Below are 27,386 nucleotides of genomic sequence, written 5' to 3' on the forward strand. Positions count from 1 at the left end.
GACACTGGCAACAACTATTAAATATCAAAAAACTCTATTTTTATTTTTTTATTTGCTGAATTAAAGCACTACAAGGGCCAGTGACAAATAAAATCACCACTGGTCATTGTTGATGTACAGTATCATATCCACTCAGGTAAGGTTCAGTTGGGGATTAGCAAATGAGCAAGACGACATACTGAAAGTCTTTCCTCCACCTTGCTCCGCCTGACACGTTTCACCAAAAAAAACACTAACTGAATGGTTATTTATTATCCATAGCCACACACCAGCTGATCAGAGGTATTATTGTTAACACGAGGAAGACTGCGTGCTGAGAAAATAGTAAGAATGCACTTTGTCCCTCACAACGAAACTGCAGTAGCTCACTTGCTAAACAGTACTTACAGATTTTGTTTGAAAATCAACTACTTCAATCAATACGTGTCAGACAGACGGATGCACTTGTGGTTATCTCCGCGAACGATCGCTGGGACCTTTGAATGGGTTATCCTGTATGAAAGAAAGAAGAAAGAAAGAAAAAAGGGGCTAAAACATTGTTCAGAGTAATAGAAAAGTAAAGGTAATAGATCATTTCTGGTAAGAAAAAATAAAATGGAATATGTGAGTTTAAATGTAGCTTTGATTCGTCCAAAAACTCCAGTGGAAAGACAGAGTCTGCAACCCCAGAGTCCAGACTCATTTCCTCTCATCTCCCCTTACCTCATCATCGTCACTGTCATCAAACGCAACTCCTCGAGACGACTGGCTCTGGCTCTGGGAGCTGTATTTAGTAAAGGACGATGACACCACTGACTGTCTGGGGGAGACAGAAACAAGAAGAAGATAAAAACCAATTCAAAGGAAAGAGGAAGTCAAAGAAAATAAACTCAGTGTGTATGTGCATGTAAACATGTAAATGGACGTACTTTGGAGGGGGACGAGTAGTTTTCATATAAGGTAAGTCTTCATCTGAGTCATCAATGGTCACCTGAAGAAAGATCAAGAAGAGACGCAAGGTAAGAAGGTGGTATCGTTTACTTATGCGTAAAAAAAGGACTGTGTGTGGTTATAATTTAAGATTTGACTTACCTCGTCTACTACATAGGATTTGGTGGCTGTAGTCCGAGATGATCTCTGGGACGGAGCTTGAAATGCTAAATAATGGTGAGATGGGGCAAATGTGCAAGGCTGAGTCCAGGTAGAAGATTCATGCGCATTTGTTCAGATCTCTACGTTATCACGGGTATCTACTACACTCAGAGAAATAACACAACACTCTCTTACCTTGGACAATGCTTCTGCTTTGGGTCGTCGTTGAGGATTTCTGGGAACGAGCCCGACCAGCTGGCTTTGGTTCAGAGGCGGCTGCACCTGGATGGACAACAGTGCACGAAGCGTTACAATGGAATAAATACACACAAATGATGTGTTATTTAAACACCCATAACTACACTTAAATTTAAAGGGATGAACCTACATGACCATTTGATTCACAATATGGAGAAATAAGATAATTTAAACTATGCCAAAACATGACTAAGTAGGAGCAATAAGCAAACATAAACGTCTAAATCAAGCTTAACCCTAGAAGAAGAAAAAGACAAATCAGTTTCAACCTGATCTGAAGTTACATGACTGCCATAATTTGTGTATTTATACCAATACATAGTATTAGTTGCTGCATAAAGTGCATGAAGAATCAGGGATGAGATGAGTCACAGCACTGGTTAACCCAGATAACCTCTAACCTCTCCCCCTTCCCCGACTCCCCCGGCCGCGGCTGCCCTGCCCTCTGCCTCGTCCTCTGCCTCGCGTAGGGGCAGGAAAAGCAACCGAGCCATCGTCATCGTCCATGGCCTCATCTAAAAGCTCGTCTGATATATCTGGATCCACTGGGTTATCGCCGCGCTCCAATCTGTGTGCTTTGGCTCTGCTGATAGCCTGTGAAAGAAGGAGACATTAAACACAACACCACTGAAACAACACTTCAAGCCTCGCTGTTATTGTATCACTCACTTCTCTGATCTCATTCTCTTCCTCGGTCGTGTTCTTTTTGGCGTCTCTGAATAGCCGGACCTTAAAGTGTGAGAACATTATAATTATATACAAGGCCAGCCATTGCTCCACTTCCACTTCATGTCACGTCATCTTACCTCAGTGTCTATATCCTGTTCTGTAGTTACTCCTCTGGCCTGAAGATGGCGTTGTGTCTTCTCTAACTGGTAAGTGATCAGCTCTTCAATGGCGTCCTTCTCATCTTTATCTACGAACTCCTGAATGGCCTTTCCCATGCCTTGCTCAGTCAGCAGAGACAGCTGTACCTTCTACAAAGACAAAATCACGATCACACCCAAAACAAGATATTTAGTGCAAACAGTAAAAGACAACAAGTGATCTGACACCGTAAAAGGATATGAGCATGCACGGTTATGTACCTGTTCAGCTGCCTCAAAGTACTGTTTAACTAGGTCCTCCACTCTCAGACCTTCAATAGCAGTGGGTTTTAACAGCTTGCTATAGTCAATATTGACCTCATCTGAAAAAAAAAAAAAGTGCAATGAGTGAACCACATTAAATAGATGACATGAAATGAAAGAAATAATTTCCTACTGTCCTACTGTAAAACAAAATCAATTAATTGAATTCGTTTGTAAGTGTTGTTTCAATGGTTAACATCGTCCACTGTTTACGTCCTCTGTGTCAGACCTTTGATGTCCTCTTTTTGCTCGCGCCGCCTGAGAAAGTGAATGATGTCTTTAGGGTTGGCCACGCGGTCCACAAACTTCTGACTGAAGCGAGAGGTGTTGAACGTCTCAAACCCTCCAGTGTAGTCCACCTGAGGAAGACGAGGAAGTGGTTAGGTTGCAATAAACTGTCAATACGCAGGCGTGTCCACAGGCTGCAGGTGTGTCCATCTCACCCTCAGGCGGATTAAAGGTTTCTCTGGGGTGAGTGGGCATCCAAGTCTTTCCCTTTCCGCTTCTTCCAACATCTCTGAGACCTGCAAAAGGACAAAATGGGTTAAGAGGTATAAACAGGATAAAATGGTACACGTATTAAACTGGTGCTGGATGCTTGATGGGGAGAAGTTACCTTTGCATAGCACAAGTCCTCCACCTTCTTTGTGACCTGAGGTGTATCAGGTGTGAACATGTCTTCGTAGTCACCCAGCACCACATCTTGAATGAAGAACTGCCGCACGGTCTTTAGGGGGATCTTTTGCAGGTTCATCTTTCGACCTTTCACCCTCAGCAGCCCTATGTGCCTAGATGGAACACACGCAGAGCAGTTGGACTATTTCATCCCTTCATAATACACTCAGACCATGAAGAATTGCATGTGAAGCGTCTGTGTGTATTTGTACTTCTTGGTAGCCTCTCCGGGCGAGAGGGAAGTAGCTACGGAGCTGCCGGGCTGTGTCACGTAGAAGAGCTGCTGCTCGTTTCTGGTTGGCGCGATCAGACACTCATGTTCGTGGCCCCACACCACCAGGTCAATAAAGTCATCCAAGAACTGCTCAGGAATGTAGTTTGTGGGACCGTGCTTACTCCTACGCAAGAGAACGCACACACAGTCAAGATAAATTAATGTGGAATGTGGAACTGCTAGATACTGCAGTAAATATTTATTAGTATCAATGCACTGGGAACATGCCACTTTAAAAGCCAACAAATTATTCTCTCTAATATTGTTAAAGTCATAACTTGCCCCTCACCAACTCACATTCTTCATTCTAACAAATAACTAGTTTGAGGTACAGAATCATACAGTGCTTACAAGACTGTGTTGAAATAACACATAAATGCTTTAAATTAGCTCTTAAATGAAGTGCTTTTATATTCTTGACATTCATAAACACACACGTGTGCACACACCTGTTCTGGTGAATGGTAAAGAGGTTAAACCACTCATCTTGGTCTTCTTTGGGGCGAAGCATGGTGACCTGGTTGTTGACAAACATCCTGTACAAGCGCTCATCTGGGATAGAACCTGCACACATGATCATCATACAAAATTCAGAAAAACCCTGCTCTTAGAAAAACATAAAGAGTGTTTTATGAATGGCAGATGACAATGAAGCACAAAACCACTGACTCACCAAGGCCGTATAAGGCCAGTTTGGTGCTGCCTTTCTGCAAGAGAATGGGACTGATCTCTATCCTCTCCACTGAGTTGGAGTGGCCAAAGTGATTGACGAGACCAGAGGCGGCCAGCAGATCCAGTGCACACAAACCTTCGGCCTTAGAGGGGAAAAAATAACACCATCAGAACTAATTCACAGGCAGGCAAAGAAATTTCTATATTTGTCTCAATAATTTTGCTTTAACTAAAAGCAGCTCACCCCAGTTGGGTCATCGTGATTACCATGTATGCTGAACACAGGAATGGAGATGTTCAGGTTCTCATCCTGATAATTAACCCACGGGAACCTACAACACACCAACACATATGTAACAACATTCATTAAACGCAGACGTACCACTGGTAGGAAGTACTATTGTATATACACAGAGGAACTGACTGGGTTGTGTTGAAGTTGACGGTCTGGTCACTGATGATGTTGAACTGCACGGCCGAATCTCCCATGCAGTATTTTCTTAGCATACTGATGCAGGTGTGGAGACATCTGCGTGTTGGCTTATTCTCATGGAACAAATCACCGCCCAGGAGGATGAAATCTACCTGCGGGAAAACATGCAAGCAAAAAGAAAGTTTTTGTAACAACGTCAGTTCAAGCAGATAGAAGCATACTTGATGTTAAATCACTCTTACGACCCCCAAGCAGATCTGCTAACTTGCATGCACCTGGTTTTTCTTGCCACACTCCAGGATTTCATTTAGCGTGTTGTAAGAGTCATTGCCGCGGATGGCATCCTTCTCAAGGTAGCCGAGATGAACGTCTGTAGCGATCAGGATCTTGAAGGTGTCCTCATCATCTCTGGAGAATCAGCAAAGAAACACATACAAACGCACACATTTGATCATTTCCATTAATTACCTGGCTCCGATCACTAATTTTTACTCCCTGGGAGACTTCTACAGGTTCTACAAACTCACAGGGTGCTCTCAGAGGACATGGTGAAGTTGGAAAATGAAAGATCTGTTCTGGCAGGTGGTCAGCGAGTGGCCTCTTCTGTGGGGAACACATACACTGAACATCTTTTTTAAAATTTCAGTCATGCAACAAATATAACACAGAATCCTCAAACGTAATAGCAATAGAAAAGAAAGACGTCACAATGAAGTCACAAAAAGTCTGTGAGATATTATATAAATTAATTATAGCATGAAGAACATAGAAAAAGTATTGTTTTCATAAATAAATACATGTGGCTCTGAGTAATACCGAGACCAAACTATTTAATAAAACATTAGTAAAGTGTTAGCTATAGCTACTAGCAACATGAAACTGAAAGGTGATTTCTTGCGATGGTGCTAAGTTGGCTATCGCTTATGCTAAAAGCCCACGGATACAAGAGATAACTTATACGAATTGCACTTATACATTCGCTGGTCTTAACCAACAATTTATACGTGAACGCAGCATTTCATAATAGTTTGTTGTGTACGCTGTGAGCTACAACGTGGAAAAATAACACCCACCTCCTCTGAGGTCTCTCAACAACCAAACATGCTGTGAAAAATCCCGGCAACTCTCGCTAACCCGCACCACGCCCCCCGCGCAGGGCTCGTGGTTATTGTAGTTCTATGCTGTAGCATTCCTGTTCCGGAATACTGAAACTCCCAGTACAAAAAAACTACACTTCCGCTAAGCTAACTGGGAGCGCCTGTTTTGTTCATCGCTGTAGCTTTCTCGCAAACGTAACGTTGAAATCTATGCGCTCGGTATCTAACGGGACAGGCTGGGTTAAGTATCTTTCGTAACGCGCAGTACCAGTGGACTGTAGTGCTTACAAGTGATGTTTTCCTTCTCATATTTTTTGCACAGGCAGCTCTAAGAGGAGTGGTGTATGTCGTAATTTTTAAAAAATAGCGTGTAGTTTATTGTAAGCTAACGTTAGCTTCATTTGAATATTTTTCTTCCTGGTTTAAGCACAAAGCGAAGCAGACTGGATTTGATGCGTTTCAATGGAGGCTCTGTCAAAACCTGATGCTACGAGAGAGGAGGTAGCTGTCCTGAATTCTCCATAATTTAACTTGTCTGAAAAAAAAGAAAGAATAAAAGTGGTTATGTTGAGTTTGGTGGGTTGCATGCAAGCTACCTGGCAGCAGTTGCTACAACTCGGACCAGCTGATGCAGCAGTGCTGCAAGTTGCATTTAGTGATCTGCACAGAGCAAACAGATCATGTTGTAACTTTTTTTTTTGTCAGATCAGTAACAGCAGTATTTCCCCTTTTGCTTCAGCCTCTTTATTTGATTTGCTGGCTCCTTGAGAAAGTTTTGGTGGTGTTTAACAAGCAGTCTTTTTTCTTTGCAGGAGAAACCACCACCACCGAGCGGAGTAGTGTCTGATAGTCTGTCCCTGCCGTCTTATAAAGACTACCCTGCTCACCGTCCATTCATCAAGACACTTGTGCATCACACACCTGAAACGCGCACACATTACTCATGCAGCCCACCATCCCCCAGCAAAGCCTTCCCAGAGAGCAGCAGTGCAGGTAAGTTTAATTTGTGTGAGTGTGTGTATCTTTGAGTGGATTGTTTTCCCATTTCAAAGTTTCCATTCAGCTATTGTGGTTGTTCAGAGCTCCATGGTTACATGTGCAACATGATGCCGCACTACTTGAATGTCTTAGCTGCACCAACATCTATTCATTATTCCACATCATCCTCCCAATGCCCCGGTCCTGCTCGCTTCCAGACAAACCTCTGAAAATATCCCAATTACACCACAATTCTACAGATGCGTTTAAGATCTATCAATATGTCTTTCATTATTTCATCTAATCTTTTGCACACCATTTATTTATATTTGCATGTGCAGCAATCTTTTCTGCCTTGAGGAACCTCCAGGAGAAGATCAGGAGGTTGGAGTTAGAGAAAGGACAAGCCGAGCTCAGTCTGCGTACAGCAGGGAACAATGCGTCGCACGCACTTCTGCAGAATAAGAAAGTCACACAGAGACACTTAAATGGTCAGATAAATGCGGAAAGAGAAATGAATGACCGGTCTAACTGCAACCAAGGTGAGTGTATACTCACTAGGTAGTCTAGTAAAATGTAATACACTCTAACATAACAGTACTGCACTAAAGTCCCCTTCATGACCGTTACAATGGTCAGAGTATGTTGAAACATCATCAGAAAGTTGGAGATTTAACTGGAAGATCATTTTGGAGGGTGTTGTTGTTAAACTGAAAAGTGGTTCTGTTATTTAGCCCGAGCCCATAGACTGAAAATGGGCTGTTTAAATGATAGAAATGTGTGTCTGTGCAACACAATGCAAATCAATAGTACAATCAATAGTACTACAAGCCACAGCCTCCAAAATGAAAGCACGGCTCTTATCACTTATTTTAAACAAATGCTGAATAATATAGCCGTGTGTCTATGTGTGTATCTAGTGTGTATCTGGCAAGTGAGTGCACGGTTATTATATAACGTGGCAATAATGTAATAAAATTTTCATTGTTGCAGCTGACATTATTTCATTCGTTTCTTTTTTCTAATCTCTTTTTTTTGTCCAATTTGCAGTGTTGATCACCCACCTCGCTGCCGCAGAGTCTCGCTGTGTGAAGCTGGAGCGTCAGCTGGATCACATGAGGAGGATGCTGCGCAGCGCCAGGACAGAGAGGAGCAGCCTGCTCAAACAGCAGGTTACCCCGCTGTCATAGCCTGTCACTCTTCACTCACAAAATACACAAAGAAACTCCGACCTGCGAAGGAGTACGTTTGTATAAACTGTTCAATACGCTTTCAGGTGTCCATGGAGAGAGCCAGGTCGGCTGATCAGCAGTTTGACACGGTGCCTGAGCGCGCCCAGCTGGAGAAGCTTGAGCGGCTGGAGCAGGAGTACCTCAGGCTGACACGCACACAGAACAATGCAGAGGTGAATTTAAAGATGCGGTGATTATTATAGTCTGTTAGAAAAACTGTAAAAATTTGCAGCTGGTTTTTATTCCTCAATTTAGATTTAACAGGTCAAAGGTCAGTTTCAGTGTGACATTAAAGTGTTGTGAAATGAAACACTAGGTGAATTCCTTCAAGGTCTTTACTACATATATTATATATGTTGACAGGCATATCGTAGATGTAAACTGCAAGTTAGAGGAGGAAACATCTGAGATGTCATTTTAACTCTGTAAATTAAAAAATTGATGAGTCGGGGCCTTTAATAAGTAGTCACTGATTTGTTCTCAGAACCTACCATAAGTGATAAAAGTAGGAAAATGCCTGTTTGTCAGCGAACTTCATAATTTATAAGCCTGGATTATCTTAGTTTTAAACCAGTTTACACTTAAACACATCAAGAAGTTTCATCTCAGAAATATTCAGTGATTCAAGGATTTGTATTTGTCATTCGCAGCCATACAGAAGCATGAGATGGAATGAAATTAAGCACTCCGGATTATTACCCATAAAACCTACTATGTAAACAGTATAGATGTAAATAAACAGTATAGATAAGAATAAAGATAAATAAAATAAAAGATAAATAAAGTGGAAAAATAAATAAAAACAGCAACAGAGCGACACGAATTGTGAAAGTTTGTGCAAGGAAAACGTGCAAAACAGAGTTGTGCAAATATTTCCAGCCTATGACTTCAATTGCAAGAATAGAAGAGACCCATCACAATCCAGTTCACGTTGTCCTCTGAAGTCTGCAGTAACAAGTTTTTAAAAGTTTCATGTTATTATTAACACAGTAGTGGTGACTGTGTGTGTCTGAATGTGTCAGATGAAGATTCGTGAGCTGGAGATGAAACTAAAGGAAGAGGAGCACCAGAGAAAGCTCGTTCAGGATAAAGCCAAACAGGTAACGAGACTTTGATTGTACGCCTCTTTACAGTGTCTTTGTTACGCTCACTCTTTGCTCCTTGTTGCCTTCATCTTTGTTTCCATGAAAACATTTGCATGCTGTTTCGCAACCCTCAGCTACAGACGGGTTTGGAGACCAATAGGATCCTCCTGCAGTCAGTGTCACCTCGCCTGTCCTTCAGGTCGTCCAAAGAGAAGAAGTCCAACTCAAAGGTATTGACTTTCACATGGGTGGCTCAGGTTTTTATTCCCGTTTGAGTCTAGTGAGAACGCATATCAGTGTCCTCCTTCTCAGCCTTTATAAGCAGATAGCAAATACAGCTGCAGTGTTTCCCTCATGATAAAGAAGCAGAACAGCTTTATTTTAGCTTTATTTTTAGGTTAACTGAAAGCAATATAAAATCTATCCACATTCAGTTTAATTTATCCCACCTAATAAGAGTATTTGTCTTTTCTCCTCTTTATAACTATTAATTGTTGGTGTTGATCAGAAAAAAAAAAATCAGTTGATCAAATCTTTAAAAGTGATAGATCCTTAGTTGACCTAAAGACCTAAATCGTACTCTCAGTTTCTTACCTCCGGATGTTGATTTTCTCTTTCCAGAGATCTTCACCGCAGCAGGTGTCCAACACACAGCCACACTACCGCCTGAGTCTCAGAGATGTTCCTTTTGTAGCTGGAACGGTATTGTGCTTTAGTGGTTTTAGCTCAAGGATTAAATGATGTGTTGTTTTTTTGTTTTTTTTTGATGATGTGTTGTTTTTAATGCTGCACTGACTTGTTTTTAATGCTGCACTGACTTTCCCCTTCTCCCTCCCGACCTTCAGTCAGTAGGCGGCAGCCACTCGGTCAGAGCCAACGTCCAGTCAGTTCTGTCTCTCCTGAAGCGACACCAGCCGCACCTCTGCAACAACCGTGTCCTCTCTGGCAACGCTGACAGCCCCGAGACAGGTAGCCGCAGCCATTCGGGCACTTCGTCGTCTTCCTCCGCCGGTAGCGAGGAGGAGCTTTCGGACCTGCTGCAGGCCCTACAGGAGGAGCTGCGACACATGAGCTTGTGAGTGGAGTTGCACATGAGCTCACATACTTGCAGTCGTTATTAATAGGGCTTAAGTTTTATTCTGTTTTGCAGGGAGCAGGATGGGTTGATGAGGCAGGTGGAGGACAGTGTGTCCGAACAGGAAAGAAGGGAGCTTCAGAGGGAGCAGGAGAGGCTGTTGCTGAAAATGGAGAGGAAAGGAGATCAGATCAGTAAGCTCTACAAGCACAAATCACAGGTAGGGATTTAGTAGAAAAACAAGTCGATTCACACAGACTTTAAGTTGTTTTTTTTTTTAATCACGTCTTTGTCTTGTCTCTTCTCGTCTTGTCTGTCCTCTAGATAAAGAAGCTCAGGAAGGAAGCTCATTACAGGCAAAGCAGCGAGAACAACGTGAGAGTGTCGACCACAGTGTCCACCAGAGGTCGCTCTGTGGTAGCAGTCAAAGTTAGACCAGGGGAGAGAAGTAAGAGAAATCTGAGGCTGCTGAGGGACATGAAGGCTCTGCAGACTTCATTACAAACCTGAAACTCAACAGGACGTTAACGCAGGACATAAGGTTACTATTGTTGGTGCTAATATTATCTCTGGCCATTATTTCACCTCTGACTGCCTCTGACTGCTGACAGCGTGTCTTCGAAAATGTGTGAAATTTATCAAAACAATGTTAAGTTATTGCTTGATTAGTAATCCAAGCATCTAATAAGAATGATCATTTAAAGAAACTCAAGGGTTTAAATGATTGATTTAATATATACAAGTACCATTTAAGGAAGTGCGTATTCGTGCATGGAGCGTGCCTCTCGTCATAGTCTTTTTTTCCCTTTTACCAGCAGAGGGCGCAAATGTCTCACCGTGTCAGCCAGCCAGCCAGTTTTTATTTTTTTTAGAGCAGTTTTCAAGCCCGAGAACGTAAGAATTAAACAAATCTGTTCCCTCTTAAAACCATTCTTTAAAGGCAAAACATGTGGTGCTAAAAGATTTCCGGATTTCCCTGATTGAATAATGTAATGATATCCTCCATACAAAGGTTTGAATTAAAGAAACTACACAAATTAAATAGTGCTGTGCAGGTTATTTGATACACCTAAACAAAGTTAATGTGGGTTATTGAACCATCCTGTACTTAATAAATTGAGTGTATTACTGAGTGAATGCAGCAAAATCCCCATTCATGTTCCCAACCTTTCACATGTGTTTAATGCTTCTAATATTTGTGTAAGTTAACAAGTATCTCCACAAAGCTGTGTTTCTGGTGGCCATGGCTAACCCTGACTTGAGCATTTTCTTCTGGAAATAAAGCACTAATGTTTAAAGTAAGTGACGTCGCGGTCAAGTTGGTTTTTATTTTTAAAGATTTTCCACTGATCATTCGTGAACTTGAGTGACCTGCTGCGTTTGAGTTGCTCCTGTTCAGCTCTCCTCTTTAACACACTCCTCTAAACTGCCGTTGATGCTGGTGTCATGACATCAGTAGATGTAAGGGACGGATGTTATCACAACAACCTCAAATTAAATTCTTAATAGCTCATCTCATCAGCTCAAACTCATCTCTAGTGTTCCAATATCTATCCACAAACCTGATATGATTATGGTGTGTTAAATATATACTGCATATGTTTGAGTTCCCTTTAAATATGTTAGAATATTTTGATCAATATCTATTATTGTTTCATATTTACACCCTATTTTGTCCCACAAGTGTCTACATAACAGTCCTATATACCTTTACTTGTTGCTGTTCAGATTTCTTCCATGTGCATGGATACTTGACCAATAAATAACACCTGCCCAAGAAGTCAAGGAAATGTCAAACCCTACTTAAATAAAAAATAAATCAGTTTTTATTTTTTATATGTGTATACGTAAACAAATACAAAGAATATGCAATCTGCATTTAACACATACAGCTGAACACAGTGGTCTGTTAAGAGGGTGATTTATGTACATATCAGCAATACTTGTATATTAGGAGAACCTGCTATGTCCTTCCTAAGAAAGATCGAGTGGCTCGGTTTCAGTTTTCTGCACCATGTTGGACCGGACAGCTCCGTATGGATGATGAGTGCAGTGTCTCACCTGTAGTGTCCTACAGGAGGTCTCTACACAGCTGCAGACTAAAGATTTTCCAACCAGATGACTCGCTTGGCAGAGGACAGAACGCACTGTGGACGAGCCGGGGTCTATGTCTGGTCCGTGCGTGATGGTTTTGTTTTGCGCGGAGAAAAGCGGCGTGACGAAGATAATCTTAAGGGAGAAGCCGACAAACTAGTCCGAGATATGGTATGCTCGTTTTGAACAGTTGTCTTTATCTCCCGTTTCTTTCTTTCTGTATTTTTTTAATAGCCTGATTACAAGTTTCCCTTGTGTCGTCGACAGTATGGATTTATCAACACCTGTCTGAAATCGCTGGTAGTTGAAAAGTTTGGCGAGGAGACGTGGGCCAAGCTCAGGTAAAGAAACGCGTGAATTTGTTGTCATACTCGTTGTTGGGATTAGATAAAGAAAAATACGCGCAGGTTAAATATGCATGAATGGATCTGCAAAAGAAGAACGCTGTTATACCCTTCTTTAAAACCGCAAATCATCCAGGGATGGAGCTGGAGTCCAGGATAGCTTCCTGACATATGAAGTCTATAAAGATGAAATCACCATGCACCTAGTAGCAGAAGCCTGCAAGCTTTTAGGTACATCTCTTGTAAACATTTAGTCTTAATGTGCACAAATCCTGCTCGGATTTAAATATTTTATTCTTGGCAGGAGTGAAGCCCGAGGTTGTTTTGAGGCAGTTCGGAGAACATTTCTTTGAATTCTGCAAGCGCTCTGGCTACGATCACATGCTGCGGACTTTAGGAGGAAATCTCTTCGAGTTCACCGAGAATCTGGATGCACTTCACAGCTACCTCTCCCTCTCCTACAAGGTCCTACGCCTGTTGATTTTCACGTGTTTCTGTATTGTATTTGTTTTGCATTTCATGGAGATCACGTATATAGATATTTTTTTCTCGTAGGAGATGAACGCGCCATCATTTCGGGTGGAGAGAAGTCCTGATGGCACCATGCTTCTCCATTATTACTCAGATCGCAAAGGGCTCTGCCACATTGTCCCTGGTTATTAAAAACCCTTCCTTTAAAATGATAGCTCTCATGCATGGTCTTTTGTTGAATTTTCATGTTTTTTTTCCTCTAGCGTTAAATGTCAAGTATGCACACCTCTTTACCTCTACCTCTACCTTTTCCAGGTATCATTGGAGCTGTTGCTAAAGATTTTTTCAACAGTGAGATAACAATGGAGATTGTCAACCAGCTCGAGGAGCAGGAGACGGCTGGGACGAAGGAGCATGTGGTTTTCCTGGTCACACCTGCGGCTGCTGCTCGGTCCAGTGTGGTCAGCGGTAAAACTGGGTGTCGTCCACAGGTCCAGCCCCTCCAGCCTTTGACCAACAGATGTTATACCACAATGGGGACTGAAGAGGTTAGATTAATTATCTATAAGGACGACCACGTGAATTAATTCAAATTTAAACTCCGTCACCTCTGTATCCTCAGCCCCACCATCGAAAGGGATCCGGTATCGGTTGCTCCATTCACAGGAGTCACTGGGAGACAGTTAAAGGGTTGGTTCACCTTGGTAAAGGTATAGACATAAAGTCACATACTTGTAGACACCTGCACATGTGGACTGTTATTTGTGCATACTGTTGCAACTATTTACTATTTTCAGGCAGACTCCTGAAAGGCTTTGAACCAGTTTATCCTACAACCCTTAACATTGATCTGAAGACTTTCTGCCATGCTTTCCCTTTCCACATAGTCTTTGATGAGCAGGTAAAATGTTGAAATACACATATTCTGCTAAAACCCACATCAGATAAATCCACGTATCTTTTACTTCTGAGTGAATGGATTGTATTAAACTTGGACCTGTTGGTGTTTGAGGCAGCTGGTAGTGCACCAGGCTGGAGTGAACCTCCAGAAGATTGTTCCTGGGCTCCAGACTATGAGAATACATCTAGACCAGTACTTCAGCATCGTGCATCCTGAAGTGACCTTCACCATCTCCAGCATCCGGAAGTTCATCAACAGCCACTTTGTCCTGCAGACGCGCAGGGACATGATGCCTGAGGCGTGGAAGGACAGGCCTATGTTACAACTCAGAGGTTGAGAACAAACAATCGTTCAAAGTATTTTCTGCTTTTGAAGGATCAACAACATGTTAATTTCATCCTCTTGTGTCCTTGTGTGTCCTTTGTCCTTCAGGTCAGATGATCTGGATGCCCTCTCTGGACTATATGCTCTATCAAGCCTCCCCTCTCCTGAGAAGCCTTCAAGAGCTGGAGGAGAGAGACATGCACATTTCTGACATCGCACCCCACGACGTCACCCGCGACCTCATTCTGCTCAATCAGCAGCGGCTGGCTGAAATCGAGCTGTCCAACCAGTTGGAGAGAAAGAAGGAGGAGCTCCGCCTCCTGTCCCAGCACCTGGAAGAGGAGAAGCAGAAGACGGAGAATTTGCTGTACGCCATGCTGCCCAAGCATGTGGCCAACCGGCTGAAAGAGGGCAAAACGGTAGAAGCAGGTGAATGGAATACAAATGACGGTGAATGTTAACATGGCTGCCGTGTGTCCTCATGTATGTGTGGTTGGCATCCTACAGGAGAATTTAAGGAGTGCACGATACTGTTCAGTGATGTGGTTACCTTCACCAATATCTGCTCCCTGTGTGAACCCATTCAAATCGTCCTCATGCTTAACTCCATGTACCTGCGCTTTGACAGACTCACCACTGTGCACAACGTCTACAAGGTAAACGCAAAAGATTCGACCTTATTCTTTATTTGATTTGTGCTAGAAATCCGGTTGGCGGTACTGTAATTTGACAACACCTCTGTATTTATCTGGTGTTTCCCAGGTTGAGACCATAGGAGATGCCTATATGGTGGTAGGTGGGGTTCCCATACCTGTCTCCAGCCACGCTGAAAGGGTGGCCAACTTTGCCTTGGGCATGATTATGGCTGCCCGGGACGTTATTAACCCTGTGACAGGAGGACCCATTCAGGTGCAAGAGTTTTTGTGCTGCATTTCTCAAATACACAGTGGTGGAAAGCAATTAAGTGCATTTTCATCGAGCAGAATCCTAGATGAAAGTTGGAGATAGGGACGGGGCCACCCACAGTCTAGACGATGCAGGCTGACGGGTTGTGATGCCCTCGGCAAGCAGGATGAGGTGGAGATAGGGCAGAGGGAAGAGGAAGACTGCACGACAGATGGGCTGGAAGGCAGAGTTGCAATGAATTTAAAGAACAGGGCAGACAGATGATTGGACAAAAGTAGGGAAGTTGAATTTGAGAATGAGCTAAAGAGAGTATAGAGCAGTGGAAATAGCCCAGCTAGCTGTGGAGGGATAGAGGCGTGTGAAGATAGCTTCATTAACAGACTCTGATCTGATTTAAGAACAGCTACAGATTAAAGTACCTAATATGTACGATTCATTCATATGAAATCCTTTTAAAACCATTCTACATTTAGTGTATTTCTTTCCTTTATTTTTTTATTTATTTATTTTTTTTAAAAAGTAGTGATTAAGTTGCTAATTCTGTACTTTGTACCTTTACTCCAGGAATATTTTTAAACCTTCTTTTATGTTCCATTTCAGAAATGTGCAAAGATGTATAAAATACCCTGCTTTGAATAATATTTTATGTAATTCATTATTATGTTTTATGTTAGTTATGACAGGATTTGTCAAGTTCAGTTACCTGGTTAGACATTTTTAAAATAATATCCAGACTTCCTCCCTCGCAGAAATATTTAGAATCTATAAATATCCAACTGGCTTCTGGGCAGTGACGTTCAAATATACTAAGAATTAAACAGTGACCAGAGGAGTGTAGCGAGTGTAACACACTGAATCGGTGATTTTAATATTTCTTTCGCTGTTGCGAATGCATCAGTGTCAAGGTTTTAAGTATTTTGTGATTACACATTGAGCTATGCGTCATTATGTGACTTGATGGCTTTCTGTAGATTCGCGTGGGCCTCCATAGCGGTCCTGTACTGGCGGGTGTGGTTGGGGAGAAGATGCCGCGCTACTGCCTTTTTGGAGACACCGTTAACACCGCCTCCCGCATGGAGAGCCACGGCCTCCCCAGCAAGATCCATTTAAGTGAAAGCGTCTACAAGTGAGCAGATACGCATACAGGCACAAACAAAGACAAGCCTCCATGGGACGTCAACAGCTGGAATAATTGTTTTATGTCTACATCTTCTACCCATATCTCTCAGGGCTCTGAGCAATAAATGCTTTGTTATCCAGAAGCGAGGAGAGATAGAGGTGAAGGGGAAGGGCAGGATGACCACTTACTTTCTCGAAAGGAACACGGCAGTCAGCGAGCAGCAGATTATGGGCCTCAGAGATGGACCGGACGACAGTCAGAGGAGCTGCCAGCCAGGACTCCACAGAGCAGGCATGTTTATGTCTGACAATTTGTCCCGTTGTGTGTGTGTGTGTGCGTGTGTCGGTTCAGTTTCTTACTTATTTCCTCCTTTGTAGATTTTCAGAGGCCACACAGGGACGAGCCTCCCTTGGTCCCTATGAACTACAGAGACAGCCTGAGCGAGCCGCTGCCACCATCGCACGCGTCCCATCACCAGACCTGCCCGCCGCCAATCAAGCCCTGCGACTCAGAGAGCTACGGAAGCCTGCACACCGACAACCAGTCGGAGGAAGGAGCTTTGGACCAGCTGAGAGATGCACATGAATTTGGCCGAACAGATGCCAAGGAAGGACTAGGTAGGGACAGCCACGTGGAGACGGAGGAGCAACGCTTGATTACTGCTTCTGTGGAAACCAACAATCAAAACAAAGGCACACAAACCAGGTTCTGTGTTGTCCTCTGAGCTGGTAATTACTCACTCACGTATCTGATTGACTATGAATGATTTATCAACTAGAGTCAGTTTAACATGTCCCATTACATTATTTTTTTTTATAGCTAACATTTCATCACTAAGCTCTCTGCATTTATATTATACTGATCTGCATGTAGTTCATACACTGATCAGGCATTACATTACGACCACCTTCCTAATATCGTGTAGCTCTCCCTTGTGCTTCCAAAACAGTTCTCGTCAGAGAACGGACATAGGCCTTCTGAGGGTGTCCTGTGTTGCCTGGCCACCGAATGTTTTTGGTGGGGGTCCTTTGGGTCCTATGGGTTGAGGCGATGGGCCTCTGTGGATCAGGCTTGTTCCAGTGCATCCCACAGATACTTGATCAGTTTGGGATCTAGTGAATTTGGAGGCCAGGTCGACACCTTGTGCCATTTTTCATGTTTTTTGAGTTATTGCTGGTATGTGTTAAGCTGCATCCTGCTGGGGATGACGGCTGCTGTCACCGGGGGGAGGAAGTAACAGGTCTGGTCCAGGTGGGTAGTACATGTCTAAGTAATATCTACACGATTACCAGGTTCAAAAGTTTCCCAGCAGAGCATTTCATGGTAGCAAGATGGTCAGTGTTATTTAGCTGCTCCTCCCGTCGGTGGTTTTAATTTTGCGTCTGATCGGTGTGCACAGCATCTGCATTTTCCCTGCCTGATTACATGTTCTCGTGTAATATATTATTGATGGACTGGCGACTTGTCCTCCTCTGCCTCTCACCCAATGACAGCTGGGCCAGACTCCAGCACCCACCACAACCCCCTAAAAGGACAAGTGGTTACAGATGGATGAATAAATGAATATTATGTAGTCGGCGATTAGTGTGCCCGCCATGTTCGCCAACCAGACCAGCAACATTCGCAGCACATCCAACTGGTTTGCACTCCAAAAAAAGGTCTTTTGAAGTTACTTTGCTGTGTATTTATTGCTTTTTTTTCTTTTCTTTTTTTAATGCAGACGAGTAACAAGTACAAACTCTTTGGCTAATGTCTTTCTCAGTGTGCAGGCTCCTCAGTTTCACACTGAGAAAAACCTAATACACCAAACGTCAAAAAATAAAAATGTGCTTTTACAACACAATCTGTACCTTTATATCCATCCATGAATACTTACAGTTAATGTAATACTACTGCATTATTTTGGATTTTCAAAGTGACAGATAGAGATATAATAGTAACACTGAAAGGAGCTTATTAAAAAGCCCATAACACTCCATATCTCACAGGTAATAGCTTAAAATGACTGTTAAAGTTGCCTTACTGTAAATTTCAATGCTTGATTATTTCAAGAAGACTTTCATACAAGAAAGCAAAGGCATGCACTGAGAGAATACTTTCTTTAGGAACGCCGTCAAGAAACAGGTCACGTATTCTCGTGGCCGCTTGACTACCCACTTCAGTTCACCCAGTGAAAAGAAACAAAGATGAATAAATAATGAATCTGATGTTGGTCACAAGGCCTGAGTCAGTGACCACAACTGTCCGTAAAAGGCCCGTCACCCGCAGGTGTGCGTATCGCTCAGAAACGACACCTCGGGTTAGGAGAGGAGTCCAGACATCTGATCCTCACTGCAGAGGGGCCCCCGTGCCTCATCGTCATTGACCGGGCCTGGATTGCCATGGCCAGATGAAAACAACACCTGTAACCAGAGTCTTCTGTTTGTGTGGACAGGTGTGATAAAAATCGGTCCACTTGCTCACTCATTAAGAGCCCAGTCTACACTGACCTAAATTAAGAGTCTAACTTGTCTCTGTCTACATTTTGTCCCATTGCCACATCCAAAGCCTTTAAGAGATGCTCTCTCAGGAATTTGTCTCAGATGTGGAAGCCAGGTCCATTGTGTTAGGCTCCTTCTGGTTTTTGGTCAAAACTGGCCGGCTGGTGTAAATATCATCCACAGGTAGAAGGAAGGTGACAGTTTTTACTTTGGACCTGAAAGTGTAAAGCAGAAGAAGAATGTTACTTGGCTACTGTATGAAACTTTTTTTTTTTTTTTTAATACTCTGTTGAGATTGTACCTGTTTTTGTGAACGTATTCTTGCAGGGAGTGCCGGTTGGTAACTTTTCCCACGTCTCCTTTGGCTGAGTTATCCAATTCACCATTCACATGGTGGATTTCTTCTTGTAGTCTTCCCCACCTGGAGTTACCATGCCAACCGCTGTCAATCCTTCCCTCTCTCATAGCCACAGCTGAGAGGTTTGAGCTCGTAGAGTACCTCCGGACAGTCATGACAGCGTTCTCTGTGGAAAAAAAACAAAAACAAAAAACAAAAACACGATGGACAGTGTCTGGATTTATATGAATAAAAAACATTAAGTAACTGACGTCTGTTTTAAATGTAATTTCTATAAACTATAATAACTTATTTTCTTCCAATAAATACATAATATTGTTGCACTTTTTCGTGTTTTGTTTCATTTCTACGGATAAAAGTGCATTCCCAATTCAGTTGCGTTAATTTAAGAGACACTCAACCATGCGTAAAGACACTTTACGCATGAGGATGTCATGTTATATTGGATTAGATATCACTTTATTAGGCTTGTCCTACCTTTTTAACATGGTGCTGATGATAAGTAAACCAATTACAAGTTAAAAGCAACTCCGTGCTCTCTGACAGGGCCCTCACCTCTGTATTGTCCCTCCAGGACTGGCGCAGACGCATTTCGTCTCAGGTTCACGTAGGGATTTTCTTCCATTCCCGGCTGCTGTTTTGCTGCTGAAGTCGTCGCGTTGCCTTCTCCTGGCACGGCCCCAAATGACCGCTGGCCATAGTCTCCGCGCAGCTCTCGGTTCTCTGCCTCCAACTTCTTGATTTCGTCGCGCATCTCCATAATGACCTGCGCCAGGCTGCGGCTGCTCTCCATGGCGCTGGTGCTGCGCTGCCAGTACCACGGCTTACCAAACACCGGCGGGGAGTCGCGCAGTAGGAGCTCCCCTTGATGCTGCTGCGGCTGCTGCTGCTGCGGTTTTAACATGCTGAACCCGGAGCTTTTTGTGTTCCTCCTGCCGTGTGCCCTTCTGTGTTCTCCGTGTGTTTCAATCTCAGTTCGGATCTTGTTGTGGGGGGAGATTATGTCGCCTTTCACCACTTATACAGCTGAAAGGGCTCCGGTGATCAGCCAGCAGCACACAAAGCATGTTTTATTAATCAGATCCGGCGTCTAGTTTCAGGGAAACTAAGCGGGGGTCGGAAATGAAATGCGCACTGGACAAACAGCTAGAATAGCTGGAGACTTGTTCAACCACGAACACACATATTGCATACATTTTGATCATATTAGTCCAACAACTTGTTTAAGGTCAAGAAAAGCTTATGAAGATGTTTTGTGGCCTTCTAGCATTAAAATATTCCCTCTATATTAATTCACTTTGTCCGCAAGTAGAGACCAAGAAATGAACATTTAATATAAAGAGAGAAATATCTATTTATTTTATATACTTTCTAGTCCTTTATTTCACCCAGAAGACAGACAGGCGGATGGTTGGGCCTCTAATTTAAGCCTACCAAATATATGATCTACAGTGTCCTGAATATTCATGCTGCTTCATAAAGGCAGAGGTCAGGAGGTTGGCCCAGTGATTACAGGCGGTCTTGGGGTTGAAAACACATAAAAATAAAAGAGGTGTTTGATAAATAATAAGAAAAGGAACCATTGCAACAAACATCAAATGGAGGTGGGCAAACACAAAGGCGGAAATTACAGATAATTACACCCGTAGCTGGACTGAATGGTCAGGTGCTGCAATTGAGCTCGTGTGGCCAAAGGTTCTAGTCAATTGTGAATAGACCAAACAGTCTCTGAGCACACCTGTAGCTTTGCTGACTCCGATATGAAGTGAGATTACGCACGTACTTTAAAATTTTTATAAGATAAAACGTGAAATGAGTTTCTGAGACACTGCACCTGCAGCGTAACCGAGTCTTATTGTCTGTGACATGGGCTGAATGGTGCTGGCTCAGAGCAACCTGACCCTGTCAGGGTCTTGCGCCACGGGGAGAGAGACAGGCACACACAAACCTGTCCGTTAAGAAGAGAAACCCAATCAGCCCCGCTGCTTCTTGTTCGCAAAATAGGCTACAGAGAGGGAGGTAGGCAAGAGGGGGATGAGACACAGGAGGGGAAGACTGATTGGCCGCAAGGAAACGACTTAGTGACAAAGGCGTGTTGCGCGAGGTCAGTGCAACTCAATCTCCTGGACCTCAGGTGTGTGCGCGTGGGCGGATGGGTGGGCTGTCTCTGCAGATAAAAAGAGATAAAAACAGACGAGTGGGCGAGACACGGGCCCGTGTGCTGACTGTTAGTACCAACTGTATGTTCGGTGCCACTTAACCTCTTTTTATTTGTGGTTTCCCAGCCCGAGGCTTAGCATCAATAAGTAAACAATCACTCTGCTGCTGCTCTCTCTCTCTCTGCGTGGTCAGTAATTATACCCAGAAACTGGGGAAACCAGATCCCACGGAAAAAAACCTTCTTTGTCAGAGCTCATCTAAATTTGAATTTCACTTTTAATGAAATCTTTACAGCCAGTTTAATACACTTCTGAGTTGACATCTGGGCAAAACTCTGTTCGCACAAATGCATTTGTGAGATTTTTCTCTCCATAATATTACATTTGACACTGGGCAGATGTGCATGCTTTATTTTGGAAAAAAAAAATATGGAGATGCTTTGATGAAAAATGAGATCGGTACTTTTCTGCATCGTAATGTCGAGATGCATGGACTGAAGAACGAAGTGAAAGATATCACCATGATATCATGAACAGCACAAACAGACAAAACTTCCCAATAGATAACACTAATGGCCATTTTATACATAGGCTGATAGCTACTCACAAAATAAAAGGGACACAAAATGTTAAAAGCAAAACAACTATCATCTAAAATAAACTATCGTGTACTTGTATTTCCATGTAATATCCAGACATATAGTACATGGCATATGGCAAAAACTGGAATTTGGACTACTGGTCCTGATATGATGACATGTCATCTTATTTTTTGGTTTACTTTATTTATTTATTTATTTGTTGGTCTTTATTTCTTGGGAAAAAGACATAATTTATAGGATACTCATCTAACCATGATGTATTTTAAACTTTAGAAACACTGATACTGCATGGGAGGGAGGGAGGTGACAAGGTGACCTAATGTCCCTTTATTCTTGTTAAACTAATGCTTGATCTCTTTTAGTTGTGCACTTTTAATGTGTGCTTCATTGTTTGCACAGGCCTTTTTAATTTAAGCGTCACTGCATACCTTACGTTAAGACCCTGTAGTGACATCCTCTCATAAAAAAAAAACTGATGGCACACATTGGAAGAAAGAGGACATTGACTGCAGTTCTACTTCTTCTAGCCTCCTGTAGTCTCATGGTCACAGTTTATGCTGCTGTGTGTGTTGAATGTTGGAAACAAGATAGCGCAGGTGCAATCGCGAGCGGATGTATTTCAAAATTTATACAGCTATCGCCTGTTGTCTTTAACACAATGTTTCTTTGTTTTGGGCTACATTTGTTCGTGGCCAATTTCTATTTCACTTATTTTACACGGCCACACATCCGTTGTCCACCAGTAATTAGCTGCTGCCTGGTCTTGAGCTCAATAGACAGGATATTAGTGTCTGTTGTGCACAGCTGCAGCCAAGACACAGATTCATATAAGAAAGCCATTTCACCCCATTCAACACGATTGGAAACCTGGAGTAAAAGGATTAATATGCTGAGTGATGTGCACTGTAACAAGAGGACGTGTAATCTGAAGGTAAAGTGTGTGGATTCTGTGGATCCTTTTGAAGATACAATAGGTGTTTGGGTGTATGTAGGCACCAAAAGTATGTTATGTTTTATTATATTTCTAGTCGTTAGTTTTGCTTTTTACTTCAGTTTTACTTGTTTCAGTTGACTTCTGTCTATAAAAAGGATACTGTCGGAAGCCTTGGTTTGGGTGGAGCAGGTGAAGACATACATGTGCCATCCCACCATGTTCAAACCAGGTAAATCTGTGGCAGATTAGATATAAAGGGGCACCTGGTGGAACAGTGGGGTACTGATGATGCCCTGTAGAGTGTTCATAAATTTAGAGGGGTCATTTTTTATTTATTCATTATAGAATTAAATTAAATTTAACATCTTTTTTCTTACAATACAGTAAAAAACCATAGGAGACATAACAGCTGTTGCAGCATTGACATTAGGACAGTGGGCGAAGAACTGCTTTGCAGAATGACTGCAATAGACAAATTTTGGACATTAACAAATTTTTATTTAAATGTTATACATAAAACTTTAGTTTTTGTTCGTTTTTTTTCCCTTCAATTCAGCTAAACAAATATTTATATATCGTATATTTTATAAAAAGAAACATTTCAAACATTTTTAAATATTAATATTTCTTATTTACAATTCAAAACAGTACAGGAAATAATAACAGTAACAATGCGATTTCAATTATAAAAATGTTACAAAACATAATTTTCTTTTCTTTTCTTTTTTTTCCGTTTGAAAATTGGCAAGCTGATATTTCCAGAATGTTAGCAAGGATACAAAGTAGCAATGTGGAGCTGCTCTACATTCAAACAAGAACCGGAGGTGCGTTCAACCCTTGGGACTCTTGGTTAATTGAGACCTGTATTCAACTCTTCAAATTCTTTTTTTTTTTTCTTCACATTAGTCATCTTGAAGGATTGATAGTTTGAAGTACAACGATATTCCACGGGGGAAAATGTAAAAAAAAAGTTGCACCAGAAAACTGTATATTACACGCGCTGCGGCTGAACGCACCTCAAGCTCAGTAAGGTCACTGTTCTCTAAAGGGTCGGGGTCGTGGAGAGAAGGCGCATGTCGTGTGTTTGTGTATACCAACGTATGTGTTTGTTTGTGTAAGCTGATGAGTCAGTTGGTCGGGGCGGGGGGGACCTATACGACACACGGATTGAGTCTCTAAAACCAAAACACGCTAACAGTCCAGCAGCCTGGCCTCTACTGTAGACGGTCAAAATTCAACGACAAGACTACGGACTACCACAACCACAGTCTACACACTTCTTCTTGCCTTGTTTTCTCTACACTCGCCGTCAGTCACAGTTCTACTAGCTCGCTGCTCCCTGCAGCAGGAAAAATGAAATAAAAAAAATTTAAAAAAGAGACTAGAGTCAGAAATAAACGAATGAGCCGCTCTGAGGCTCGAACTGGCACAAAGAATTTCTGGTGAGTCTAGTGGCCGTTCAGTAGGTGCTGTGCCGCTCCGTTCCTGGTTGTCTTGTGTGAGGAATCTGGACGGGAGCAAGAATAAAAAAAAGCTGGCGTTGGAACAGGGAAATGCAAAAGAGAGCAAGTATCAAGACTGGGACGTCGGCTCCTGAGAAAGGCAGGGGCATCAGGGGATGACAGGGTTTGGCAAGCAAGTAGCGAGATGTCTTTTAAAAAGGAATTTGGTGGCGTGACATACCAGTCTTAGAATGAGTGGACAGAGAACTGTTAGACAGACAGGAGGTACTGAAGGCAAGAGCACTTTTTTGAAGCTGCAATGAGAGAAAAGAGATTGGGAAAGAGGTAGAGAGAACTACGCAGCCGTAACAGAAACTGATGAAAAAAATCAAAATGCCTCACAAAATAATGCAGATGATGTTCAGAATGCCATGCAACTAAAGTGACATAAAAATAATTAAAAATAAAAATAAAAATAAAAATAAAGAAGCCACAGTATGGTGATAAGAGTCTGGTCACACTCATTGGTCACTGCTTATGGAGACCTGTTCATTCATGATGCCGGACAGCTCGGTCAGCATGTCCCGGTAGTGAGCTCTCATCTCTTCCTGGTACTCCAGCTGGTCCTCCTTGATCAGACGCTCGTTCACATCCAGAGCCTGACCACAGGCTTCCGCAAACTGCCTGCAGGAGCACAAATAAAGTTTGACTTATTGTAATGTGCGGATAGTTGATGATCCCTGACATTTAATAATCTGTTTAAGGAATGACGTCAAATACGTGTTTACCAGGCTAAAGAGTATTATAATGGTCCTTGGTATACGTTGATAAGAGCATCAGAATAAACTTAAAGCCTCCTTTAGATCAAATCACACAAGTGTTTTTTTATATGTGGAAATAGTGTCAAAAAAGTAGTAACATATGCACTCTTCATGGTATTTTAAGTGTTTTATTAAAAAATGTTGATGACTCATTCTGCACTAGGGGGTGTGTCCATTAATTCTAAAGCCCCTTCCGCTCTATGGATCTCTCCTTCTTGGGTGACTTGGGTGTCCCTGCATAGTTGTTTTCACAGTAAACATGGAAACCAATCCTTCTGTATTGTTCAATAACCCTTTACCTGAAGATCTCCTTAAGAAGTTTGACCTGGTTGTCTGGGTATTTCTTAGCATTCTTCTCCTCCAAGAACGCTCTGGCGTAAGCCATAGGACCTGCGTTGACCTGCAGGGGGACGACTGGGTTAGACAAACCGAAGCAAAATTCAAATACCACAGAAATGTGTCTGTGTTTCCTGTATATACCTTGACGCTGACACTGCCCTGCAGTTTCAGCTGCAGCCGGATCATGTCCACCTCCTCCATGTTGCAGAGCTGGTTGAGCTCCGAGACTTTCCGTGACATCTCATCAATGGCTACTTCGATCGGATTCATTTCTGTGCTTTGCTGCTCCACCACCTGGATGCGCTTTTTTAGATACGGGAAGCTGGAGCTCGCTGAAGAGATGGAAATAAAAACCTACTGGTCAATATCAACTAAACACCAACTATGCAGGCAGGGAGACTGTGCTGAGAGGTGTATGCGTCAAGCGTTGCTCACTGGTCAGTATGGTGCGTCTCTTGCATTGCTCCTCCACATCTCCGTGTTTCTTTCCCGACAGAGTAAACGGCGTCTCAAACACAAAGCGGTTGATGTTGTGATGCCTCTCGAAATCTGTCTTTTTTTCCTGCTGCTCTTTCTCGTCAAAGTAGGGCACCACGTACGTCACCTGAATGTAGGCGAACTTGGGGTCCAGGTCTTTGGGATTAACCTGTTTTCAAAGGGTGCCGAGGAAGGTCGCATGTCAAGAATCCACCGATGGCCAAAATAAAAAGAGCTACAAGAATATTTTATTTACCTTGTTGGAGTCCTGGATCATCTTCACATTATCGGCTCCAAACTTGTCAGAGTAGAGTTTCAGTAATCTCTGGGAGATTTCTGAAAGCCCGGTGAGTTTTGGCTCTTTGTAGATGAACTCTTTGCTCTCTTCCTCCTCAAAGAAACCCTACACGAACACACACATGCACACTCGTTAGCGAAGCATTTTAAAGGTGAAGGTTTAGAGCGGTGTTTGTGTGTGAGGCAATGTAATGACATATATTGTTTTGCCTGATTTCATGTCGCCCCCTAGTGTTTTCTTGAGTCACTGGTGGTGCATATACACACACAATAAAACATTTTGTCATTTTGTTAGGACACCTCAGCACTGACAAGGTTAAGTGCTGGATGGGCGAGTGCAGAGGTCATTTTCAAAGCAGCACTGGAGTCATGTGTCAAAGGTGAATGAAGGTTTATTAAACGTATCTTCCTGCCCACCCTGGCTGTTTAACATCAGCTCTTCTTAATTCTTAAGAGGGAAACAACTTCCACCACTGGGCGTTATGGGAAGCAAAATGGACCACAGCAAGCTTGAGACAAACCCTTCAAAGGGTTCGGAGCAGCAGATGTTAATAGTGGTAGAAGGAGAAGGGAGGTAAAAGTGGTTAGCACTGGGGGGGAGAATACGGGAAATCAAAGGCGCGCACAACTTACCGCAATCTTGATTTAGAATATAACAAAAAAGGAAGAAAAGAGCAGACAGAGAAATTAAGCACTAACTCAAAACAAATCTGGCCTCCTTATGTTTCCATCTCTGGGGCCCAGGAACGAGACTGTTTCTTGATTTGGCCCTCGTTTTTCAGCTTTTTAAGTTCGTCAGACCTCGATGGAAGTATTATCCCCCCGTTAACAAACAGAAAGCCCGGTCAAGCCTCCAGGTTCTTAGAATTGTGCATCCAAATCAATGCATTGTCATTAAAAGATGGAGATAAAAAGCATAATTCACTTCCTGTTAAATATAATGCTTAAGACTTGAAAGTGCCTTTAGGTTTATTTACAAAATTTTAGCCAATGGAACCAGGACATGGTTTGCAACAAGAAAAACATGTTTCCTTGGTTGTCTTGTGAAACAAAAGCACACTGATACAACATACAAGTTCATATTTTGTTCTGTAAATTTGATTTCCATTATTTCACAGAGTAGAAATAATGCAGCTTTGTGCTCATTGTGTTCGGTGTGCATCAAAGAGGTGTGTGTGGATTTCTGATCCTGAACTGTGCTGTGATTTTCCCTCACCTGGCCGTAGAAAGCCACGCGGTAGTAGCGGCCGAAGAGTCGCTTCTCTGAGTTCACCACCTCCGTCACCTTCAGGTACGAGCGGTGGATGTCGTAGTACAGCTCCGACAGTCTCTGTGGG

The 27,386-nt window shown here is 42.7% G+C and overlaps 5 protein-coding genes across 11 annotated transcripts in view; 2 read left to right on the forward strand and 3 right to left on the reverse strand.

Moving 5' to 3' along the window:
• Positions 1–20: 20 nt before the first annotated feature.
• On the reverse strand, positions 21–5,658 carry mre11a (MRE11 homolog A, double strand break repair nuclease). Its single transcript, XM_047594891.1, has 20 exons — positions 5,587–5,658; positions 5,041–5,116; positions 4,789–4,921; positions 4,505–4,665; positions 4,325–4,412; positions 4,082–4,223; positions 3,858–3,972; positions 3,347–3,532; positions 3,076–3,247; positions 2,903–2,983; positions 2,689–2,818; positions 2,418–2,518; positions 2,136–2,306; positions 1,999–2,058; positions 1,731–1,923; positions 1,267–1,353; positions 1,072–1,136; positions 909–970; positions 703–799; positions 21–492 (listed from the first exon to the last, which is right to left on the reverse strand). The coding sequence occupies exons 2-20, from the start codon at positions 5,058–5,060 to the stop codon at positions 451–453; spliced, it is 2,106 nt and encodes a 701-aa protein (XP_047450847.1). The 5' UTR covers positions 5,061–5,116; positions 5,587–5,658; the 3' UTR covers positions 21–450.
• Positions 5,659–5,831: 173 nt separating this feature from the next.
• On the forward strand, positions 5,832–11,199 carry cep57 (centrosomal protein 57). Its single transcript, XM_047594336.1, has 11 exons — positions 5,832–6,111; positions 6,423–6,603; positions 6,930–7,130; positions 7,639–7,760; positions 7,865–7,993; positions 8,843–8,920; positions 9,040–9,135; positions 9,527–9,607; positions 9,751–9,980; positions 10,056–10,200; positions 10,305–11,199. The coding sequence occupies exons 1-11, from the start codon at positions 6,073–6,075 to the stop codon at positions 10,488–10,490; spliced, it is 1,488 nt and encodes a 495-aa protein (XP_047450292.1). The 5' UTR covers positions 5,832–6,072; the 3' UTR covers positions 10,491–11,199.
• An 899-nt stretch (positions 11,200–12,098) lies between these two features.
• Positions 12,099–18,533, forward strand: LOC125013845 (guanylate cyclase soluble subunit beta-2-like). The gene is made up of 15 exons (XM_047594750.1): positions 12,099–12,245; positions 12,342–12,415; positions 12,555–12,649; positions 12,723–12,883; positions 12,974–13,073; positions 13,205–13,357; positions 13,687–13,790; positions 13,906–14,122; positions 14,223–14,543; positions 14,622–14,770; positions 14,877–15,023; positions 15,992–16,146; positions 16,250–16,431; positions 16,518–16,757; positions 18,409–18,533. The coding sequence occupies exons 1-15, from the start codon at positions 12,099–12,101 to the stop codon at positions 18,531–18,533; spliced, it is 2,370 nt and encodes a 789-aa protein (XP_047450706.1).
• Positions 17,292–19,922, reverse strand: LOC125013809. The gene is made up of 3 exons (XM_047594709.1): positions 19,534–19,922; positions 18,922–19,144; positions 17,292–18,835 (listed from the first exon to the last, which is right to left on the reverse strand). The coding sequence occupies exons 1-3, from the start codon at positions 19,880–19,882 to the stop codon at positions 18,706–18,708; spliced, it is 702 nt and encodes a 233-aa protein (XP_047450665.1). The 5' UTR covers positions 19,883–19,922; the 3' UTR covers positions 17,292–18,705.
• A 3,379-nt stretch (positions 19,923–23,301) lies between these two features.
• The window catches only part of dock10 (dedicator of cytokinesis 10), a 54,749-nt gene continuing 50,664 nt past the window's right edge, over positions 23,302–27,386 (reverse strand). For 6 of the 7 annotated variants that reach the window (XM_047593587.1, XM_047593590.1, XM_047593586.1 and 3 more), the window contains 8 exons: positions 27,266–27,379; positions 26,009–26,155; positions 25,711–25,921; positions 25,417–25,607; positions 25,236–25,336; positions 24,661–24,799; positions 24,357–24,429; positions 23,302–24,180 (listed from right to left, as the gene is read on the reverse strand). In XM_047593587.1, the coding sequence (XP_047449543.1) occupies positions 24,122–24,180; positions 24,357–24,429; positions 24,661–24,799; positions 25,236–25,336; positions 25,417–25,607; positions 25,711–25,921; positions 26,009–26,155; positions 27,266–27,379 (1,035 nt within the window). In that variant the 3' untranslated portion in view covers positions 23,302–24,121. The remainder of the gene's footprint in view (positions 24,181–24,356; positions 24,430–24,660; positions 24,800–25,235; positions 25,337–25,416; positions 25,608–25,710; positions 25,922–26,008; positions 26,156–27,265; positions 27,380–27,386) is intronic. The other variant, XM_047593589.1, reaches the window with a different exon arrangement.

The sequence above is a fragment of the Mugil cephalus genome, chromosome 9, assembly GCF_022458985.1.
Source record: "Mugil cephalus isolate CIBA_MC_2020 chromosome 9, CIBA_Mcephalus_1.1, whole genome shotgun sequence".
In the NCBI taxonomy this organism is placed as follows: domain Eukaryota; kingdom Metazoa; phylum Chordata; class Actinopteri; order Mugiliformes; family Mugilidae; genus Mugil; species Mugil cephalus.

Coding starts and splice junctions, on each gene's coding strand:
- mre11a (XM_047594891.1), bottom strand. CDS start 5,060: ATGTCCTCTGAGAGCACCCT. Junction 4,666..4,788: donor AGTGTGGCAAGAAAAACCAG/GTGCATGCAAGT, acceptor GTTTTCCCGCAG/GTAGATTTCATCCTCCTGGG. Junction 3,973..4,081: donor ACTGGCCTTATACGGCCTTG/GTGAGTCAGTGG, acceptor TCATGTGTGCAG/GTTCTATCCCAGATGAGCGC.
- cep57 (XM_047594336.1), top strand. CDS start 6,073: ATGGAGGCTCTGTCAAAACCTGATGCTACGAGAGAGGAG. Junction 7,131..7,638: donor CCGGTCTAACTGCAACCAAG/GTGAGTGTATAC, acceptor TCCAATTTGCAG/TGTTGATCACCCACCTCGCT. Junction 7,994..8,842: donor GCACACAGAACAATGCAGAG/GTGAATTTAAAG, acceptor TGAATGTGTCAG/ATGAAGATTCGTGAGCTGGA.
- LOC125013845 (XM_047594750.1), top strand. CDS start 12,099: ATGACTCGCTTGGCAGAGGACAGAACGCACTGTGGACGAGCCGGGGTC. Junction 13,074..13,204: donor GCTCTGCCACATTGTCCCTG/GTTATTAAAAAC, acceptor TACCTTTTCCAG/GTATCATTGGAGCTGTTGCT. Junction 13,791..13,905: donor ACATAGTCTTTGATGAGCAG/GTAAAATGTTGA, acceptor TGTTTGAGGCAG/CTGGTAGTGCACCAGGCTGG.
- LOC125013809 (XM_047594709.1), bottom strand. CDS start 19,882: ATGTTAAAACCGCAGCAGCAGCAGCCGCAGCAGCATCAAGGGGAGCTC. Junction 19,145..19,533: donor CCTGGAGGGACAATACAGAG/GTGAGGGCCCTG, acceptor TTTTTTCCACAG/AGAACGCTGTCATGACTGTC. Junction 18,836..18,921: donor GAATACGTTCACAAAAACAG/GTACAATCTCAA, acceptor TTACACTTTCAG/GTCCAAAGTAAAAACTGTCA.